The sequence below is a fragment of the Anastrepha ludens genome, chromosome X (genome assembly GCF_028408465.1).
Source record: "Anastrepha ludens isolate Willacy chromosome X, idAnaLude1.1, whole genome shotgun sequence".
NCBI classification, from domain to species: Eukaryota; Metazoa; Arthropoda; class Insecta; order Diptera; family Tephritidae; genus Anastrepha; species Anastrepha ludens.
In genome coordinates, this window is record NC_071503.1 from 4,444,695 (window position 1) to 4,458,413 (window position 13,719).

At 35.2% G+C, this 13,719-nt stretch overlaps 1 protein-coding gene across 1 annotated transcript; it reads left to right on the top strand.

The window, feature by feature from the left end:
* The first annotated feature begins 8,593 nt into the window (after positions 1-8,593).
* LOC128869299 (E3 SUMO-protein ligase ZBED1-like) lies at positions 8,594-9,970 on the top strand. The gene has a single exon (XM_054111828.1). It carries the CDS (start codon positions 8,646-8,648, stop codon positions 9,813-9,815), a length of 1,170 nt encoding a protein of 389 aa, XP_053967803.1. The 5' UTR covers positions 8,594-8,645; the 3' UTR covers positions 9,816-9,970.
* Positions 9,971-13,719: the final 3,749 nt, after the last annotated feature.

Consider the following 13,719-nt stretch of genomic DNA (forward strand, 5'->3'; position numbering starts at 1 on the left):
AGTACGCCGAATTATGTGATCCACATGGAAACCATACTCTCAAAGCTCATATGAATTATGTTTTGCACTGTTTTTCTCTGCCAAATGACAGATTTCCGCATATCCTTGCTAAAGAGATTGTACGCCTTGGTGTACACTGAATATGAAACTTTGAATATGGAATCTCTAAATGTCCTTTCTTCTGTTTCCTTGAAGGCATATATTCCGCAGTTTATAGAAAAATTAAATGTCAAAGAATTTCGGTATTTTTAAACTCAACCAAAAAATCTACACATCACGATAAGTATCCTGGTGTATCACTTACAAACATCAATTATTTCAGTGACGACTTGCCTGCTTATGCTATAAGTTTCATCTACCGTGCAAGGGGAGGGCTCCTTAATCTAAATGCAAGACCTTTTGAAAAAATTAACTTCTACTCCTAGTCCAGTTTATAACCCAGAAAATATTCAGCACGTCATTGGTACCTGTAGTGTCTATAGAAATTTTCGTTGTGAAAGTTTTGGTGAAAAGACATAGAATAAAATATAAACATGAGTTTGAGCGGTAGTGATTATAAAGCTCTGCATAAAAACCTTACCTAGCTGCCTCAAATACAGGGAGCTTATCCTTAATGAATCATCGTGTGCTGCTTGTTATTTGATGTTTACTGATTAATTTATATTTTCATTTTAGGATTAGCTTTTGGATAAGTAATGTTAAAGAACAAAAAAAATATGAACTATGTGCCAAAATAATATTATTGTTTATTATACCCACGACTGACCACTTATGTTAGAGTCGAACGTTCTCTTATTGATTGTTATGCCTTTGTATTTATTTCAATTTAATATGAAAAAATTATGGACAGAAATATGATAAATGACAATTGTGCTATTGATAATGAGGAAGTTACCGAAGATGCTGATGAGTTTTTAGATTCTCATGACGAATAAACGAGGAAATGTGTACCATACAATTAAAATTTTTCTTAAAAAAATCGATTGGATGAAGAACCATACCCACTCGCTCGAACACATTATTGTTCTCACAAATACTAGGGATATTTCTTTGCAAAACTCCCAGGAAACTAAGAAATAATAAAGTACTTCTTAAAATAATATATATTTCTTATTTAACTTAATTTATTGCGGCCGCCGTGGCCGAATGCATTGGTGCGTGACTACCATTCGGAATTCAGAAAAAACGTAGGTTTGAATCTCGGTGAAATACCAAAATGAAGGAAACGTTTTTTTCTAATAGCGGTCGCCCTGCGGCAAGTAATGGCAAACCTCCGAGTGTATTTCTGCCATGAAAAAGCTCCTCCTCCAACATGAAGATGCACGCCACAAATAGGAGCAGGAGCTCGGCCAAACACCCAGAAAGGGTGTACGCGCCAATTATGTATATATTACTTTTAAACACTTTTTTATTCTCAATCCGCTTTTGTACATACTTAATTCAATCTCGATTGAAGGTATAGTCTGGGTTGAGGGAATAGCCCTTGCACGAATTAGTTCCCTCTACCCCGAGTCTACAGTATTCTTTAATAAAAGAAAAGCTATTTCATTCATAAACTCAATCGTATATTTCTCAAAGCAAGGCTCGTTCATTAGAATACGAGCTCCCCACATCTTCTCTCCGCTCCAGAGCTGTCCATAAGACTATTTTTCTTGACAAAGGCTAAAATATTTCGTGAATATGTACCCATATATATATGTAAGTTAACAATAGCCCTTGCCTCTCAATCAAAGGCTAGAAGTAAAAAAATTTCTGTAATGAATTATATCGTTGGTTGAACTCATGACAAGAAAGCCAATAAGAATGATAAAACAAACACCGATTTCCGCTACTCGCAATAAAAAATTGAATTTAATGTGTCTTGACAAAATTCCAAGATGAAATTTAAATCTTTGAACAAAATTATAATAAATACAATTGTAAGATAGAAATATCCAGTAAGACCTAGAATTAGGATACAACTATTTTCAGGTGTTTATAAGTTATTTTGAAAATAAAGTTTAGTTCAGATTCAGTCTTGGAAAAATACACTCATTTTTATAAAAAAAACAAAAAACGTGCCCCAGTCACCCATAAAGATATTTGGCGCCCACCGCAGGGACCCTCGTTTACACGTTTCGTAATGGAGTATCATCGTCAGGCCGTGGCGTGACGTGCAATTAGTGCCGGTCAAACTAAAAAATATCCTTCAAAGAGGAGAAAAAATTAGAAAACTGTTCCAGAGTACAGACGTATTCTTTCTCGCTCTGCACAGAAATTCCAATCTTCGCGGTCTTTTTCTGATAATAAACTAACACTTGCTTGAGGACTATAACCAGCTTCTCAAACCCTAATTGAGCGGTGTCGTGACAGAATAAATGGTGATTTATATAAAAAAAGAAATAATGTATAACAAATCGCGTAAAAAAACTTGTTTTTCATTTTTCGTTGTTACTGATTTTGTTGTTGGAATATAGCGGTCATTACTCATTTGTAAATTCAGTTGATGTTCTACAAATTCTATTAATTTCATCGAATGCAAAATTTACATTGAAATCTCTAGTTAATACTAGAGCCGTAGGCTGTAGTATATGGCATAGTACTAGGTTATATTGTCTGTGATACGTATATACAGAGTGGGAGACTACGAAGTACCGCACAAAGCGGGGAAAGAGAATAGGTTGTATGCTGCAGGCTTATACATTTCGTGACGGGTTTTAGTAATGCTAGATCGTGTGTCGTGGTCTTGAAATTATACTCTGACGCGCGTAAAGAAGTTTCACTTCAAAAATTACCTCTCGCACCAAATGAAACTGTCTCATAGCTACTGCGTTGGTCCTACAACACAACACCATCTGAGCAAAGGTGAGAGTTTGCCTAGTGCTGCGTGGGTCGCGCAACTGGAGGCAAAAATCATAAGTGGAGTGAAAGACTCAACAAGAGAATCAGGTGAGCACCAAGAATGATAGAAATAATATTGCGCCGAGAGAGTGCGTGACGCTACATTAGCTGAGTTGTATTGGCAACCATTTCTCTCTCTTAGCTCACAGTCTATGGTGGACCATAGCTTCATCAACAATCCTCCTCCAATTCAGTCTCTCTCTTGCCTCATGTCTCCTATTACGAATGTGTATCGCTTTCAAGTCTGTTTCGACATCACCAAGCCATCTCTTTCTTGGTCGGCCTCTCTTTCTTCCTCCTATTGGACGCAAAGTAAACACTCTTTTTTGGATTCTTGCGTTGGGCATTCTTATGATGTGGCCAATCCATCTAATCCACTGCGCTTTAATAAAACGAATTACATTTTCACCACCAATAAGGTTTTTAATTTCGTTTCTATAACGAATACGTGCCATTTTCAAGCCGAATAGGGCCGTAGATTTTTCTCATTATGGTTCTTTCAAATCGCAATAGCTGGTTTATATCATTAACTTTCAGTGTCCAGATTTCAGCACCATAAGTAAGAACCGGACGTATCAAAGTTTTATATAAATTGATTTTCTGCATTGGTAAGAAAATTTTTGATCTGAACAAATTTATATTTGCTTAATACGTCTTATTACCAGATTTAATTCCTTCATCTATTGCAATTGATGTGTCTTTAATTGCTGATAGAACGAATCCTAAGTATTTAAATTCATTCCCACTTTCAAAAATAAAGTTATCTATAGCTAGATTGTTGGCATCCATATTACGTGCTGACCGAAGCATAAACTTAGTGTTGTCGCCGTTGACATTCAGTCCCATCATTTTTGCTTTTGTTTCTAGCAGCTTGAATATGCGAATTAGCTTTTGTTTGTTGCCATGATGAGAACGTCGTCAGCATATGCACATATTTGAAAATCGTTGTCAAATATTGTTCCGGACAAGTTAATATCTTTTACAACTGTATGCAACATAATGTTGAAAATCAGAGCGGACAATGCGTATCCTTGTTTAACACCAGACAGGACCTGGAAGACTATCAGACGCTTGTTAAAAAATTTTTTAAATTTGGTTAACCAGGAAACCTTGATCAATTGGCGATCGATTGCTTCTAAACAAACACTGGTATTTATCTATTATTTCATCAGCATAAACATTGCAACTGACGTTCAATAGCGATATTCTTCGATAATTCCGACATTCAGTCTTATTGCCCTTCTTATGTAATGCTCTATTACACTTGTTAGCCATTCCTTTGGTATTTTATTCTTTTCCCAAATGGTTTTTATAAGATAGTGTATTTGCTTGTGCAAGACTTGCCCTCCATATTTTATGAGCTCTGCCGGGATTCCGTCTTCCCCACCTGTTTTACTGTTTTTTTAATTTCTTTATTGTTGTGGTTACTTCAGTTATGCTAGGTCCTTCAAACAATATTTCAGCTTTATGGATATCCTCAATTTCATTGTTATTATCATTATCCTTAGTATGACTTCCGTGGAGGAGCTCGGTGAAATGGCGTTTCCATCATCTCTTGTTGGTTGCCACTAATTATATTTCCATTCTTGTCCTTACAAACGTTGGTTCTTGGATGGAAAACTTTTGCCTGTCTTTTTGTGTTTTGGTACATTGAAAGTGGTACACGAAGCTTCAACAGTTCAGGGTTCCACCAAGGAACCGCTTTCCCTTTCTAATTTGCCTGAGTGGGCACAGTTCCTCAAAGCAATTGATTAAAGTACCTTCTAATTTCTCAGTAGCATTCTCAATCATTTCTACTGATCACCATACCTGCCCCAGTCCGCATTTTGAGGATTAGTACGGGAAGGTATTGATATTGTATCAATTCCCAGTCGGAATTCGATAAACCGATGATCAGAAAGAGAGTCCTCTTCCAAAACTCGCCATCGGTTGATTTGATTTCCAACTGACCTATTGGTTAATGTTAAATCAATCACCACTTGTCTTCTCTTGGTCACAAAAGTTGGTTTGTTACCAGTGTTTTGAATTACCAAATCAGATGACAGGATAAAATCCAGTAACTTGAGACCTCTGGGGTTGCATTTGCTGCTTTCTCATACATTGTTCTAGAAATTTGCATCACAGCCCACTATTAGCCCCAGATTATTGAATTCCGCATACTTGAATACTTCTCTTAGCTACCTCCAAGGAGGTGGCTGTAAAGAGTCGTAGGTTAGGTAGACCGAGTTTATGATAGCTTCGACACTGTTCCCACTCTTACAGTACTTTAGTTTGGCAACAACGATATCTCCGGAGCACAGCTCTTTAAATATCGAGTGTTCGATCAACCTTGGCATGATAATACATGCTTGCGGTCTCACACTCCCTTCGCAATGAAGTCCCCAAGATATAGCAGCTAGACCACAGATACGCTTGTGGCATACCCATGGTTTTTGTATTATTATGTATGGGTTTGTTTGCAGTTTTGCATGCCTACGGCACAGGGGAGCCGTAGACGCCTTGCTGTACTTAAGATTTATCTGCATAAATATGACTTCAGTCGTGAGAGTAAGTATATTTACGCTTTGTCCTCCTCCTTATCCTGGACACGGAAATGGATTCGCCCCAAGGCGACAGGTTTTTGTGACAGTCGGTTTTAAAAATATCCAACTCGCTTAGACCATATAGCTCCATTATGGTATCGTTGCGTAACACGGGAACCTCAGTATTTATATATCATGGAACCATTTAGACACTCTTATGAAGCGTAGGATAGGTTCGTAACAGAGTCAAAAGAGTATTTTCCTGACAACCTTGCTCTGCTCTTAGCTAGGCTCGAAAAGTACAGAGGACGTGCTCTGTTATAGATTAGGTTAGGTTGACCTGGCTAGCTGAAAGCCATCACATATACCTATTGGCCCTTAATGGTGCCAGTTGGAGCTTGACCCTTACGTTTCCTTGTAGTAGGCTTCTTATAATCAGCCTGCGTCTGTTGTGAATCTGAGTAAGCTCTCAAGCTCTAACCCCGAGAGACATTCTAATATCTCATATTGTAGAGCTCCTAAACATTTCATTCGGGTTCTAGCTAATGCAGGGCAAGAACATAGAAGGTGTTCAAGAATTCCCTTCTCTTCTAATTCATTGCAAAATCTGCAGCTATCATTGATTGTACTTCCCATCTTGTATGCGTGTCCCGCTAACAAATTGTGGCCTGTCAGTATTCCTACGACAGTTCTGCTTTCTTTTCTAGACAGGGTTAGTACAAACCTGGCGTCTTTATCTGCATTCTGTGTCCACATGATTTTCGCTTTTGCCAGTGGCTAGTCTCTATATGGTTTCCCTGATCCTAAGAAAGCTTTTCGATGAAATTTCATATGAGTTTATTGCCTTTATTGCCGCTTGGCTGTCAACATATATATTTATGTTGGAGTTCTCAATGTCTTTGCCAGTGCTATTTCTGCAAACTTTCCTATCGCAAAGACTTCTGCTGGAAAAATACTGTAGTGGTCAGGGAGCTTAATTTGCCGCTTCATGTCCAGCTCAGCGCAAGAAATCCCTGCATCTACTCCGTTCATCATTTTCGAGCCGTCAGTAAATATATTAAGCGTTTTGGTATTAGGTTGTATACCTCTTTTCCACCCCGCTTCTTCTATTGTTGTCCGGGATCTGTTCACCAAATTGTATTTCGGAGTCATATAATCCCTATTGGTCCGATAATTCATACCTATTGAGCTATGTCCCAATATTTTACAAGTAAATTCACCCGTTTCGTTAAGTTATTTGTTTGTTTTGTTGCAGTGCGATATAATTTTGCTTGGGCATATAAATTTATGAAACAGTACACGCTTAAGTCACAGTTTTGGATATGATGAGTCATTGATTGGTGATTAGGATAAATAATAATCAAAAACAGATTGAAATTAATTTATTTTAATATGCTTTATAATAACTCATCAATGTTCTCATGCTCTATTCGTATATAATTTGTTTTCTCTGTACATCTAATTCTTAGATCTATGTCATTAGATATTATCCGATTTTATAGATGTAATTGAACATATAATATATAGGTTTTTCAGTAAGAGCGCTTCAACTTTTGAACTTTTTTGAATAAAACACAAACGGTTTGACTTTTTTAACTAATTTTTTTTATTATCGAGTTTGAACATATACATTTAAGTATGAAATTCGATTTCTTTTGCATGACCACCGCGTGCACGCCTTACGAAGTCCAATCGTTGAACCCAATTTTCGACAACTCTTTTGCATAAATCGGCCGAAATTCCAGCAATTTCGCGTTCAATATTGGCTCTGAGCTCACAAATCGTCGCCGGCTTGTTACTGTAGACCAATGACTTCACATAACCCCAAAACGGGACGGCTTGTTAAATGGACCGTAAAATGGCCGTAATGCTCTTAAAGTAGCAGCAACAGAACGATTATTTTCATAAAAAATTTGCACGATTTGCCATCGTTGCTCAAGTGTGTAGCGTTCCATGATGAAATGTATACTAATGAAGTTTACAATTGACAAGCGAAAAATAAAAAATATTGCGTCGTTCGCCCTCCCTATCGGAAAAAAGTTGAAGCGCACCTATTGAATAACCCTATACTATACATTTATTACTATTTGAGTAAATACAAACAAATGTTTGTGCGACCAAACCCTAGGGATGTTAAAAAATAATCGATTTTTGCTTTAATCGATTTTTTTTTCTTATTATCGATTTTTTGTAGTCGATTTTATTAAAGGCGAAAATCGATTTTTAATAAATCGATTATATGAGTTACACATTTTAAATCGATTTTTGTAAATAGTGCCATCTGTGCGACGGATGATAAAATGGATAAGTAAGCTAACTAATGTGAACAAGTCGATAAAAATCAGTGCCATCTTTACGTACAAATATGTAATGAATTGTGATCCTGCCTTTATTTATTTCTTGGAAGCTTTGAAGTGTCGAAATAAATATTGGTTTAACCATAAAAATGTCTTCCGCTGCTAAAACACCCAGAAGCTGCTGGCGCAAGTATTTTACAATAAGGAAGGAAAATGCAACCGCAAAATGTAAATACTGCCCAAAAGAGTTAAAAACATGCAATAACACTACAAACTTGAAACAGCACATGGAAAGAAAACATTCTGATGTCTTACAAGCTGACGAGGTAAAACTCATTATTTGATGTAATAGTTATTATTTAAAATATTTTAAATTATATTTTGTTTTTATTTTTATCACCGCAGAATTCACATGAAGTTGATGTCCAGGATACTACCAATTTGAGGCATAATGATTCATTGGTGCATTCGCCATTGACAGACACTGAGGCTTCGTCGTTAACTCCAAAACGGGCTAGATCAACTATCGGAGCGGCTTTTTCAAGAATTTCAGCATATGCCTCAGATGGAGAAAAAAATAAACAAATAACAAACAGCATCGCAGAAATGATATGCCGGGACAGTCTTCCTTACAATATGGTGGAAGGAACAGGATTCAAAAAGCTAATGAAAACTATCGTTCCTTTGTACAAGGTTCCATGTCGTAAAACTATCACAGATCTCATTGATACTAAATATGACGAAAAAAAGACCCTTATTAAACAAAAATTACGGTCTGTTAAAAACGTCTATCTTACAATAGATGAATGGAAGGATATGCAGTTAAGAAGTTTTTTAGGCGTGACTGTTCACTTTATAATATATATTAGAAAATTTTGAAATGAAATCGGTGAATATCGCATGTGAACCGCTTCATGACAATCATACAGGCGAATATTTATCGGAGATGGTTCTTAATGTTTGTGAAGATTGGGGTTTGTCGCATGACAAAATTGTGAGTGTTACTACAGACAATGGCGCTAACATGGTTAAAGCTATTGAGATTACTTTCGGCAGAGCAAAACATATTCGATGCCTAGCACATACGTTGAATCTAGTAGTTGAAAATTCTGTGAGTTCCTCTGATGTTAAACTTTTTTTGGATAAAGTACGAAAAATCGTAACTTGGTTCCACCAAAGTGGTGTAGGCGCTGAAGAATTGCGACAGATGCAAATGCAGGAAAGCGTTGTTGAAGGAAAATTGAAGCATTTGGTCGGAGATGTGTCTACAAGATGGAACTCACAATTATTTATGATTGAACGTTTTGTGTTAATGAGCAGCACAATTGGATCTATTTTAATAAACCATCCGAATGCACCCCAAATGCTTCAAGCAAACGAAATCGTTGTGCTCAAAGAAATTGGAAAAGTTTTAAAGCCTTTTCACAATGTTACCGAAGAAATGAGCGCTGAAAAATATGTGACAGCTAGTAAAGCTATACCTATTATCAAGTGCTTGAGAACTTTGTTAGACGCTATACCGATAACCAGTGATTTGGCCAATCAATTCAAATATTCATTGCAAACAGAACTAAAAAAAAGATTTGAAAACATACAGAAAGTTCACCTTTTCTCAGTCGCAACGTTTTTGGATCCTAGATTCAAAAAAATTCATTTAGATGAGCCATTATCTTTGTCAAAAACAATTAATTATACCAACCGATGCCTAAGTTTAAATACTAGGAATGATGATACTATACTGGTGACCGATTTTGAATCATCTGTTTCATCACAAGTTGCCAGCGACGATCAAGATATATGGCAGGTACACCATAACAAAATAATGGCTGCTAATACGTCAATGACAAAAAATACAGAGATAGATTTATATATCGCAGCGCCATTATCAAATCTTAAAGTAGACCCTCTCGATGTATGGAGAAGTTCTGAGGGAACTTTTCCAAAATTAACAGACTTAGCTTTGAAACACCTCTCAGTGATGGCCACTTCTGCACCAGCTGAAAGATTATTTTCGAAGGCTGGGAATATTGTCAGAAAAACTCGAAACCGTATTTTAGGAAAGCGACTACCAAAACTATTATTTTTAAACTCTTTGACTGAAGATTTATGGCAATAATTTTTTAAGTTTCTGATAAATTTTGATTTGAGGTTTGGAGGAAGCTTCCTTTTCTTTTTTAATGTTCATACCCAACAATTCTCGTTATATTTAATACTTAAATTAATCGTTTAATTTTATTTTGATTCTAGTCGAATGTTAATTGATACAAAACATTTGTGGCAATTATTTAATTGAATTTTTTTATTACTTAAACTAAAAGCTTGAAGATAGCTTTCTTTTATTTTCTTAGTTTTGTTTGTTATATTGCTATATTTTGTACTCTTATAGTTTTGTATTATTTTTACTGCAATAAAATATTTAAGAGTACTAAAAAATGTATATATGTATCATTAATTTGAATATGTATTTATAATCTTAAAGTCGTCCTTTTAGATATTTTTTCATACTTATATATCAAATATGCATTTTTCGTATTAAAAAATCGAAATATCCACAAAAATCGATTATTCCCTCAAAAATCGATTTTTTATAAATCGATTTATCTTGAAACGAAAAAAATCGATTATTAAATGATCGATTTTTTCGACTCGAGGTCACATCCCTACCAAACCCTGCAAACCCCAATCAATTCCGCACGTACAATATTATTCTACAACTTAAAAGGTTCTTTATCCATGAATAAATAGCGCATTCTGTATTTGTTGCATCTTAGTCCCTTGGAAAGGCTTCCCTCTACACATTGTTGAATGCACCACTAATGCCTAGAAATACTCCTAAAGTGTATTCCTTATACTCTAGGGATTTCTCTAGAACTAACACTAGTGAGTGTAACGCAGTCTCTGTTGACCTGCCTTTAGTATATGCGTGTTGGACCTTAGATATAATGTCTGACACCCTATTTTCTCTAATGTGGGCGTCGAGAAATTTCTCAAGGGTTTTCAGGAAGAATGAGGTCAAACTGATTGGCCTAATATATGTTCCTTTGAGAGTGTGGGGTTGCTTTTACCTGCTTTCGGTATAAACACATCCCTTGTTCCTCTCCAGAGTACTGGCACATAGTTGAATCTGAAACATCTTGTGCATATCGGTTTTGGCCATGGTACCAACAGATTGCCCATCCTTTGGAGCATGGCTGGAAAACTTCCATCTAAACCCTGTGATTTAAATGAGTAAAAAATGCTTTTAGCCCACTCTATTTTTTGCGTTGCAATAATGTCTTTCGGGAGGTTTTCTACGTTATTTCTTACAGGCTCCTAACCTAAGTAGTCTATGCATACTGAAAATTGCGAGCTGACTAGATCTTGTAGTGATTCTTCACAACTATCCGACCAGTTCCCGTGGGATTTACGTATTAAGTTGGGCGTTTTAGGGTGTTTTGATAACAATTACATGAGCCCAGTTGCTTCGTTTTTGCTTTCTATGGTTTTTGCGATAGCTCTTTCCTAAACAGATCCCAGCTTGTGTTTCTAGAATTCCTGAAGGTTTTTCTCCTTAGCTGGGCCAAGAATGTTATTTTGAAATGTACGTTTTTGTGGTTGCACAAAGATGGCGTTTTTAATACTCTCCAATCTTCCACAATCTTAGAGTTATTCGTTAAGAGATTTATGAAAGAGGTTAGGAGAGGCTTTGAGGATGTTTTCATAGCTGAGATCCTTCTCCACCCCGCCAGTTTTGAGCGTGTTTTGGTTTTTATCCGTTGGGTTGCGTTTTTTGAAACGAATGAACACGCTTCCAATGGCCCACTCCAATTTCCTAAATCGTTCGTACATGATGTCCTCCGCCATTTTATTTATCTGGAGGATGTAGTTCTGGCTTCAATCCTGCATTTGTAGCAGACGCAGTGCAAATTAATGGTGTAACGCGCGTGAGCGTTAAAAATAAATGCAACGCTTGGTTTCAAACTCAAGCTTGAAGTAGCCATTTTATTCTTTCATTATTTCTTGTATGCAAAATGTTTGCTTACTCTATCCTTAACAAATAATTGTTTATGTTTACTGTAAATATTTCACTACTGGATGAGCTTATTTCATCATCCTCCAATTTGTGCTCATGCTAGCTTTAAAAAGTATTATTTACTGTAACTTTTTGTATATATAATATTTGCCGTTATGCGGCTTACCAGAGTAGGGTATTAACTTAACAAATAATTGTTTATGTTTACTGTAAATATTTCACTACTGGATGAGCTTATTTCATCATTCTCCAATTTGTGCTTATGCTAGCTTTAAAAAATATTGTTTACTGTAACTTTTTGTATATATTTGCCGTTATGCGGCTTACCAGAATAGGGTATTAACTCACTCAGTTATATATTAACTATACTCAGTTATTTCAAAGTTATTAATATAATTAATTTTTACATAATTCCAAATTTTTTCATCAATATTTTCGTATGTAACATTATCAATTATAGTATAATTCTTAAAAACTATTAAATAAACTCCATCTAATGTGTGTTCATCAATTACATGCGTTCCAGAAACTAATATGGCCCCCTGTTTTATTTTTTCTATTTCTTCATTTTTCTCTTTTAATTTTTTGCATTGGATTCTTGCTTTATTCAAAATTTTCGACAAACAAGATTTCCTTACTTCAATTTTACAGTATGTATTTTTTATTTCTTCTTAACATTCTTTTACATTTACATAATCATTTCCACACTTCGCTATTTTATCCTCAATTATCAATTTACCATCTCTCTGCGCTATTCAAAATTTTCGACAAACAAGATTTCCTTACTTCAATTTTACAGTTTGTATTTTTTATTTCTTCTTTACATTCTTTTACATTCACATAATCATTTCCACACTTCGCTTTTTTATCCTCAATTATCAATTTACCATCTTTCTGCGCTATAGCCCGGATTTTATAAAATTTGAAATAATACAATACCTTTGGATATTTTATATATATTACAATTAATTCTTTATTTTGAATTACTTTAAACTGTGAATCATCTATTAAATCTGTAATCGTTATTCGTCCGTGTTCATGTCGTGTTATATTTCTTATCTCATCAATGCGCAGAATAGCTGGATTCAAAATTCCTACCTTTGCCAAAGTTATAGTTTGTATTCAATTCTGTAATTCATTAATGATACAACTATTTCTACGCTTACTCATCATTCTAATATGTGCATTTCCTTGTAATTCTTTAACCCTCTCAGTTAAATGCGTAATAGCTTTAAACATCTGTGAATTTGTGGTATACTGTTTATTACTATTTTCCACTAATTCATTTAATTTATTGGTTATTAATACTAAATCATCATGATCCGGTGTTCCTGCTATCCATTTCCACAATGTTCCCAACTCATTAATACCTCTTGTAAATCTATAATCCTTTTCTTGCAATTGCTCTATTAATGTCTCCATTAATTCAATTTCCAATTCGTATTCAATTTCATTTACGTCAAAATCCGTACGCATTGTCTTACTTCCATTTACATGAATATATTCATTCCTATTGAACATTTGTTGTTTCATTTCTTCCAATAAGCTCGTAAAATAAGTTATATTTGCAATGTAAAAAATATCCCCATAATCTTCATATAATAAAACATCTCCGTCTTCTATTAAAACATAGTCTTCCCTTGTATAATCAATAATGTCCGTCATCCCGAAAGATATGAATGCTGCAAATAGCACCAACCTTATTCTGTAAATATTAAGATTTAATATTATCCTTGTGAATTATTCTGTCGCGTTTCTGAATTATTATGCTATTTCCCCTATCTTCTTTCACTTTTTGTCTCCTATATTTCGGTTTTAATTTATTCCTTTCACCTATAACTTTCTCCTATACTGTCTGACATGGAGTCTAATTTTTTTCTTTTCGTCTTTTATTATGTACCTTCAACATGACTTCCTGTGCCGATTTTAATTTATCTTTTATATTTTCATGTGGTTTTTTATTGTAAAGCACCTCGTACGGTTTTTCTTTAATTGTCGAATGAATAGT

Coding starts and splice junctions, on each gene's coding strand:
- LOC128869299 (XM_054111828.1), top strand. CDS start 8,646: ATGGTTCTTAATGTTTGTGAAGATTGGGGTTTGTCGCATGACAAAATT.